Source organism: Octopus sinensis, unplaced genomic scaffold (assembly GCF_006345805.1).
Source record: "Octopus sinensis unplaced genomic scaffold, ASM634580v1 Contig13476, whole genome shotgun sequence".
Classification (NCBI taxonomy): Eukaryota; Metazoa; Mollusca; class Cephalopoda; order Octopoda; family Octopodidae; genus Octopus; species Octopus sinensis.
This window is the reverse complement of record NW_021832982.1, coordinates 42,365-52,500: the sequence shown is the minus strand read 5'-3', so window position 1 is coordinate 52,500 and position 10,136 is coordinate 42,365. Positions and strand designations below refer to the sequence as shown.

At 36.7% G+C, this 10,136-nt stretch overlaps 1 protein-coding gene across 1 annotated transcript; it reads left to right on the top strand.

Annotated features, from left to right (window-relative positions):
- Positions 1-286: 286 nt before the first annotated feature.
- LOC115229671 (E3 ubiquitin-protein ligase MARCHF2-like) lies at positions 287-1,436 on the top strand. Its single transcript, XM_029799992.2, has one exon. It carries the CDS (start codon positions 457-459, stop codon positions 1,273-1,275), a length of 819 nt encoding a protein of 272 aa, XP_029655852.1. The 5' UTR covers positions 287-456; the 3' UTR covers positions 1,276-1,436.
- Positions 1,437-10,136: the final 8,700 nt, after the last annotated feature.

Sequence of the window (10,136 nt, the reverse complement as noted above, 5' to 3'; positions counted from 1 at the left end):
CATAGAAAAGAAATAGACAAAGAGACACAGACGAACGGGCGGATAGACAGAATAATAGATAGATAGATGTTCTATTTGCATCTGAAATCAGATTAAATTATACAGGATTCTCTAAGCAAATTCATATTCCTGAATCTTTATACATAGACATTTTGTGTACATGTATTTTGTTCGTCCTCTTATATATAAATCATAAACCATGATTATTCAGATAGTAGTAAATATGCCTTCCTGTTTATATTACATGCTGTGGTTAACACAATTTTTCGTTAGCGACGTCACAATAAACAATATACTGCTATTGACGTTACGAAAGACTCGATGTTAGATGTCTGATATAAACCGCTCTCAAATGCATTTTGATCACCAAGTAGTTAATCTCATGTACATTTCTAATCAGAGCTCAACATTTACTCATATTATATCGATTTTATATTTCACATTATCTTCTCGAAAATGAAAGATGCAGAAAGGTCTTTCACCAAACAAAGTTGTAAGACTGATGCGACCAGTGAATGGCTTTATAACAGTACCTCTTTTTGTCGCATATGTCTTGAAGTAGGCAAACCTAGCAAGAGACTTATCTCTCCTTGTTACTGCATCGGTTCAGTAGGACAAGTACATGTGTCATGTTTAGAACGTTGGCTGGTCTATTCCAGTGCCCAAAAGTGTGAAATATGTGGCTTTAAATATATTCTTCGGCGACGTTCTGTATCGTTTATGGAATTTGTTAAAAATCCTGGTACAACTGAAGAGAAACAACAATTCAAATGCGATTTATGGTTGATTGTTATGTTGTTGTGTTTTGCCATAATAAACCTCTGGAAATTCCTGTTAGAAGTTAATCAAAAAATGTTAACATTGAATAGCTGTACAATTTTCTTCTTTTTTGTTAGTCTTGTAGGTATTTTACGCCATTGCTGTCGAATTTTGAAATTATGGAAACGTAGGAAACAAAGAGTCAAAATCACTAGTTTAACGAGAAAAAAATACATCAATCTCAAAACGAATTCGAAGAAAACTAACAACGAGACATTCAACGATTTTCGCTCTCAAAATATCGATGTAGTAAAGAAATTTTCGGTAACGAGAAATTATGTTCCAAAGATAGAGAGAAGCAAACCGTTTTACGCATTAAGAAGTCAACAAAGTTTAACAAATAGTGATAGAAATTCCACGGAAATATCAAAATCAAATGAAAAGATGCTTTCGAAGAATTCAAATTTTGTCGTTTGCACAAGAAGCACTCAGAGACTCAGGAGCAATGAGGCTTAACATCTAAATGAATAGAGTGCGCAGTATCTATCGAGGAAAGCAACACAAATAGAAAAACCATTTAGATTACCGGTAAGATACCAGTTTTAAAAGAAATTAACCACATTTGTGAAAGAAAAGATGAACATTAATAATATTAGGATATTAATGGTAATAACAATATCTGTAATGTTGAAAATGAAATATATCTATGTATTTTCTATCGAAGTTTTGTTCCATTTCTACATAGAAGTATATAAATGTGCACTCACATACATTACAGCAGAGAAGGTTCGTAAGGAAGTACGAATATACTCTCAAGTGTATGTGCATATGTGTGTGTTCTCTATCTTATATTTTATTAATTAGTATGAGGAAGAGTGACGGTACCCATAAAACGTCTGGTGCTCGAGACATAGCAGTATAGCTTAGTTAACGTTGGTAACATTGGTTTCAAATTTTGGCACAAGTCCAGTAATTTCGGTGGGGAAGGAAATAAATCGATTACATCGACCCCGGTGCTCAACTGGTACTTATTTTATCGACCAGGAAAGGGATGAGAGGAATTTGAACTCAGAACGAAAAGACGGACAAAATGCTGCTAAGCATTTTGTCAGGCGTGCTAGCAATTCTGCATGATCACCACCTTAATAACATTGGTAATATTGATTGGTAATATAGATATTCAAGTAAGGCAACGAGCTAGTAGAATCGTTAGCACGCCGGGCGAAATGCTTAGCGGTATTTCGTCTGCCGTTACGTTCTGAGTTCAAATTCCGCCGAGGTCGACTTTGCCTTTCATCCTTTCGGAGGTTCGATAAATTAAATATCAATTATGCACTGAGGTCTATATAATCGACTTAAACCCATTGTCTGTCCTTGTTTGTCCTCTCTATGTTTAGCCCCTTGTGGGCAATAAAGAAATAAGAATCGTTAGCGTAGCGGTATTTCGTCTGTCTTTATATTCTGAGTTCAAATTCTTCCGCCGAGGCCGACTTTGCCTCTCGTCCTTTCGTGATCTATCAAATAATTGCCAGTTGAGCACTGGAGTCGATGTAATCGGCTTACCCATAACCCTGAAATTGCTGGTCTTGTGCCAAAATTTGACAGCAATATTGATATTCAAGTAACATTCAAACTTAATTTATGCAAGTAGAAAATTATTAGACGACAGACATGTTCAGAGCAGGCTCTAGGAAGCAGTATTCTTTAGTCCAGTTCAGCGAAAATAAAGGAGAACTATGATTAAAGGAGTTATAGCCACGATAATTATTTTCGGTCGTTATCCAATATGTAATTCCTTTTTTTTTAAGACGATGAGGTTTAATTTCGGTAAGATTTGGCCACTCGAGCGCCATCTTGTAGAGGTTTCCTCATCGACTCACCAAAAGATATTTCTTATTTAGTTACTGGGTATAAAAGGGCATAAGCACATAAGCACACACATTTATATGTATGTATGTATGTATGTATGTATGTATGTATGTATGTATGTATGTATGTATGTATGTATGTATGTATGTGTGAATTTTGCTGCTGCTGTTACTGTTGTTAAGCAACAAGACGGGTAAGGGTGATTGGGTGATGGTATAGGACTTAAGGGCGGGAGACCCCAGACCTTGGAAAAAACAAACTTTGGTCGTCTTGTTGTAGTCGAGGGCTCTTCGGTGACGCCCTTACACCACTGGAAGGTGGCCCTCGAAGTCGCTGGAAATGGAGATCTCCAGGTCCAAATTCTTGAACGGCTGCTGCAGCAGAGAGCTTCAGGTTTTATTGAATATTATGTCTTTTGTTGTGTTTGTCAGCACATTCTGGTAATTAATGTCTTTTTTCTTTTTTGTTCTTCCCAGACACTATAGTCATTCTTCTAACCACAAAAATATTTTTACAAATCGCTCCTATCGTAGCGTTCTATAGGTAAGAAGTCCTCTCAACAACGACGTCGTCTCGAGTTCTACTCCACTGCGAAGCATGTCGCACGATTATTTAAAATTTTGCTTCTTTCAGTTACTAGCAGTATTACCCGGCGTTGCTCGGGTTTGTTTCGACCCTTTAGAATTGGAAGTTTTGAAAAGTAAAAATTTTGTATTATGTAGCTTGTTATTCTCTTTAAGTGAACATTTTCATCTGGTTGAAATACACAGAAAAATGGCGACACAGCAGTAAAAAAATCGTAAAAAATTCATAGAAAAAAAGCACCTTTTTTATGTAAATAATTTTTGGTGTTAACATGGTCTGATTTGAATTTTATCTTCTAATTATTGACGAGCAAGCCTTCTATCATACTCTCAATTTTGGTCAACTTGTGCCGCAGATAGTGTTAGTTGAAGGCTACCAAACCTGCCATACACAGACAACTTCAGCTTTATATATAGAGATTGGACTGCGGCCATGCTGGTGCACCACCCTGAGGGCTTTGGTCAAACAAATTTATACTAGTATTTATTTTTTAAAACTGGTATTTAATCTACCGGCTTTATAAACGAATAAAACACACACAAAACACACATATTCGACGAGCTTCCTCACAGTTTCCTTCTACCGAATTCACTCAAGACATTGGTCAACCCGGTGCTAAAGTAGAAGATACTTGCCCAAGGTGGTGTGTAGTGGGACTGAACATGAAACAACATAGCGAGCTTCTTAACCACACAGACATGATTCTGATTTTTTGATTTTGATTTTTCCAGTTTCAGCTCATGAGCTGTGGCCATGCTGGGGCACCGCCATTTTGCGTCAGTTTTAATTTTAAGACATGTTTGCGTCAGTTTTAATTTTTTTTTTTTTAGCTTTGAGCTCACCATTAATTTGTGAATGCAATTTGGTTAATGGGAAACAACGTACAAGTCCATCTCGGGAGACAAGTGGAATTGTTAGAGACCTGAATCAAATACCTTGCCGTATCTGCTCTGGCTCTATGCGATCTCAAAGTATTGCGCTTACCGATGCAGGTGCCAAGATGGGTCGATCTCTTCCTGAGTGAACAACATCGGTGGTATCCTATAAAAAGAACTTGAGTCTAGGCATTAACAAGGTGTTTCCGAGATACAAATACGGTCTATTCAATTATCTTATCTATTGTTAATATCTATCTATCTATCTATCTATCTATCTATCTATCTATCTATCTATCCTCTTATCTAAATCTAATCTATCTATCATCTATTATCAATATATATATATATTATATATATAATATATATATATATATATCTATATATATACATATTATATATAAACTAATATATATATATTATATATAGATATATATATATAATATTATATATATATATATATATTATATATATATATATATATATATACATATACATACATACGTATACGTACATACTTACATGTTTACGTATATACATTGCATATGTGGGCACAGGGCGTCATAAAACATGAACAACAATTAATACACTGTACGAGGACATGGAATAAGGGCCTTTTTTTGCAAGCAATGAAAGAAACAAATGGAAAACAAGACAAGTAACACAAGGAACGACACTTCATCCGTTGTCGGCTGTTTTTCTAGTCCGTATTTCGAGCAATTTATATATACATATATATGGACCTTCCCGTCGTTAGACGACGTATGAGGGTTCGACGATTTCTTATCGAACAATCACACAGATGATTTACTCTTTTACTCTTTTACTTGTTTCAGTCATTTGACTGCGGCCATGCTGGATCACCGCCTTTAGTCGAGCAAATCGACCGCCAGGACTTATTCTTTGTAAGCCCAGTACTTATTCTATCGGTTTATTTTGCCGAACCGCTAAGTGACAGGGACGTAAACACACCAGCATCAGTTGTCAAGCAATGCTAGGGGGACAAACACAGACACACAAACACACACACACATACATATATATATTATATATATATATATATATATATACGACAGGCTTCTTTCAGTTTCCATCTACCAAATCCACTCACAAGGCATTGGTCGGCCCGGGGCTATAGCAGAAGACACTTGCCCAAGATGCCACGCAGTGGGACTGAACCTGGAACCATGTGGTTGGTTAGCAAGCTACTTACCACACAGCCACTCCTGCGCCTGTTTATAATGATCAAATGTTTGTGTAGGCATAAGCTCATTCCCTCAATCAGATCGACATTACCTGTACAGGTGCAACTGGGTGCCACATGTGAGATGTCGAAATGATCGCAGAGCAGCGTGAAATGAAGTGCTATGCTCAAGAACACAACTCAACATCCGGTCTGGGAATCGAACCCACGATCTCGAGATCGTGAGTGCAACACCTTAACCACTAAGCCATGTGCCTTCTATCTATCTATCTATCTATCTATCTATCTATCTATCTATCTATCTATCTATTATCTATCTATCTATCTATTATCTATCTATCTATCTATCTATCTATCTATCTATCTATCTCTATCTATCTATCTTCTCTTCTCTCTCTCTCTCTCTCTCTCTAATACATATATATATATATATATATATATATATATATATATATATATATATATATATATATATATATATATATATACATACACGCACGCACACACACAACACATATATTTTATATGAATTTGTGTTGAAAGATTCTTGATAAACTGAAGACGGAAAGTGTCGCTGAAGAGGTCATAGATGTGTGACGAAAGATTTCCTGACAATGGACATGAGTTAGAATAAGAAGAGTAATAAACGTGTGAAGAACGAATATATAGTGCCTTCGTTTATTTGGCAAAAACAAAAAGAAAAAATGACCATCCCGAAATACAACATAACTATATATATATATATATATATATATATATATATATATATATAGAGAGAGAGAGAGAGAGAGAGAGGAGAGAGAGAGAGAGAGAGTGAAAGAGAATGAGAGAGAGAGAAAATGGGAGAGAGAGGTGCATGCGTGGATATGTGGTAAGAAGCTTGCTTCCCAGTCACATGGTCCCGGGGTCAGTCCCACTCCGTAGTACTTGAGCAAGTGTCCTTCTGTTACAGAGGCGCGCCAACCAAAGCTTTATATATATATCACCGTGATCACCGTGACCGACCAGGCTATCAGATGTTGTTACACATCGCTGGTCACAATGCGCTTCGCATTGTTTTAGCCTTCAAATGACGCCACCCCGCTGGCTAAGTAGCAGGCCAACAGAAGAAAGAGTGAGAGAAAGTTGTGGTGAAAGAGTACAGCAGGGATCGCCACGCCCCTGCCGGAGCCTCGTGGAGCTTTAGGTGTTTTCGCTCAATAAACACTCAGAACGCCCGGTCTGGGAAATATATATATATATATACACATACATACATACATACATACATGCATACATACAGTAACCCCTCGACTAACGCGGGTGTTATGTTCCTAAAACCGCCATAGGTGAAAATCCGCGAAGTAGAAACAGTATATTTATTTTATTATAAATGCAAAACAACATCACATACTCGTCCCCCCCCCCCGATCTTCGCTTTTCATACAGTAGGTACGAATCTTTGTTTACTCATCTACGGTACACTACGTATTTTCTTTTAATATATTTTCATTATTGTGTTTGTTATACAGTGCAATACTGTGCTGCACTTTTTACTTATTAATTTATTGATTTTAGGCGTGAAAATGCTTATTTTACCACATAAATAATAGATTTTAAAAAGAAAATAAGTACCGATCGGCTGCAGAGCCCACGATATACTGAGGAGTCCGCGATATAAATTTACATATATTAGCCAGAAAAATCCGCAATGTACTGAGGGCGCGATAGGTGTATCGCGATATGACGAATGATCGTTGTATTCGACTAAGGGCGGTGCTCCAGCACAGCTGCAGTCTAAATGACTGAAACAAGCAAAAGAATAAAAGAATATGTGTGTGTATGTGTGTGTGCGTGTGAGTGTATGTGTGTGTGTTTAATACGCGGTCTCATCAATAAGTTTCCGGACTGTTGTCATAGAAACGAAGTTACAGCACGCAGAGTAAAGCCGCTAGGCATATATCGACCTTGAACTTTCCTGTGCATGCGCACTAAGTTTTAACGTTCTAGCTCACTTCCGCTGTTTACAGCAATGCTTAGGAAGAACGTGTGTAGTGTGTGATCGTCACATTGACAGAGAAAGTTGTCATGGTGATATCTGCTCAGAGGGCTACGCAAAGTTGCAGAAAGTTTATGGATAGGGATGTATGAGTTCACACAGGTGTATGAGTGGTCCAGACGTTTGCAAGATGGCCGAAGAAATGTAGATATTGATGAACGTTCTGGAGGACCTGCAGCCAGCAGAATTGAGAATAACATCGCAGATGTGCGTGCAGCTGTGAGGGGAAAACGTCGAATCACCGTCCGTGATTTATCAGAGGATGTGCAGATTAGTAACGGTTCCGTTCAGTCCATTATCATTGAAGATTTGGGTATGAGATGCGTGTCTGCCAATTTTGTGCCAAAACTGCTTTCAGCTGACCCCTTCCCCCCCCCCCGCCCAAAAAAAAAACCCAGCCGGATTTCAGTTGCATAAGATCTTGATTGTATTGAGAACGATCAAAACTTTTTGAAAAGTTGGCGTAGGTATCACCAAGATTTTGGCAAAATTTGATTGCAGGCTTCTATGAATTTTCTGGTGATTCAGTTCCGCACACATTGCATTTTGGCTAAGATTGCACGAAGTAGGGCTTAAACCAGAATCATGCGATTCGGAAGAGAATTTATTAACCATTCAGCCACGCTGTGACTACACACACATTTATATTGGGTTGTCCGGAAAGTTCGTGCCGATTTTAAAGGAAAGAAAAAGGTTAATAAATACTTGCCGTTACATTTTTAATCAACAAAATATAAACCATTTTGTTGCACTTGAAAATACCCTCTTCCCAGAATTGAGGTGGTTTCATGGCAAAAAATTCATCAAGGTATCTTTTTACGTCATCCAAGGAATTGAAAGAAATTTTTACCATTAAGACTATTTTGCAGAGACCTGAATAAATGGAAATCCGAAGGAGCAATATCTAGTGAATATGGAGGGTGGGGTAACACATCCCAGCCGAGCTGCAGCAATTTTTGTCTGGTTCCCAAAGCATCAAGTGCCAAAAATGAACTTTCTTATCTTCCATTTTAAAGGGTTACAGAATTAGCACAGGTTATAGGAACATAAACTTTCTCCCACGAAAAGATAGCTTAAACTGTGCTCTAAATGGAGGTGTAGTCAAATCATATTTTATGGACTCAGTCATGTTCTAAAATAAGTCGAAAGGTAAGCAACTATAAATCGGCACGAACTTTCCGGACAACCTAATATATATATATATAAATAGATAGATAGATATTTTAAAATTTCGCTTAGGCATACTGACACTAATAATCTGGTATCAGAACTCAATATATACATGAATCTCAGACGAAGCTGATTCCCAATGATCAGTGCATCGCGTTCTATAGCAGAAACAGATGAAGTTTGTTACATGATTTTTTGTTAACAAATGAAGTTTGTTACATGATTTTTTGCTCCCTATTCGATAGATAGAAAGGTAGATGTGTCATGTTTGGATACTGTGCCTGTAGAATGCTTAACGACTTTGAGCGCTAATTCAATGGGCAGATCGTATAGTCACTCGATGAAATTCGAAATGAGGGACCCTCATTATATATAAATATGTGTCTATGTATGTGTGTGCGCCCGCGCATGTGTGTGCGCCCGCGCATGTGTGTGCGCGCGTGTGTGTGCGTGTGTTGCATTTTATGCTTTAGACTGATCTGAAAAAACTGTTCTCGCTTATGTTTTTTTTTATCTCCCTATATGTCACGTGACGTATGTTTTCGATAAATAGACATGGTTCACTTAAGAAAGCTGGTCGATACAATCGAGTAAACTCTTGAAAGGGTTGATTCATCTTGACCGCAATCCAGTAAGTAAAAACTAATAAAAATACACACGCGCGCGCACACACACACACACACACACAGACACAAACACACACACACACACATACACACACACACACACACACACACACACACACACAACACACACACACACACACACACGAAACACACACACACACACACACACACACACACACACACGAAACACACACAATATACATACATAAGTAAACACATAAATAGCCTATAAATTTTAATGTACATTTTACGTACAATACGTCTTTTATATTTGCATATGTAGTCATATACAATATATATATTCAATATATTCTTGCATAAAATCTATGTATGGATGTTCATTTGTAATATGTATGTATAAGTATGTAATATTTATTATTTATGTTTTATATATCTATATAATTATACACATTGATAGTTACACACACGTGTGTATTTATGTAATATTTGTATAGCATACATACATACTATAATTATGATTACATACTTTTAAGAGATATAATTTTGATATACATTCAATAAACACACACAAACATACACACACATAATGATTGTGGTTACATGCATTAAGAGATATATAATTTTAATATGCATACACACACATATTAACATACGCGCGCGCACACACACTGACATACACACACATATTATATACACATAAAAAATGTTTGGTATGTTTTTGCCAAACAATGGAATGAACCAGCTTTTTAGAATTTGAAGAATGAATGGTGTTATCATTGAGCTGATGTCGCTAAAATGTCTTTTGTGAAATAACACAGAGAGGATACACACCATCAACCACATTCTTTCTCCTCCTTCTTCTCTTTCAAAAAGAGAAGAAGAAAATACAAGAAATAAAGAAAACGACAGAAATTATCATTTTCAGAAAAGAAATTATAATTTCGTGTAAATATTAGCATTTCATTATCATTTATATTTTGTTAAATTTTCTTACTTTTTCATTCACACAATAACCACATGTGAAGAAATATCTACATAAATCTATATAC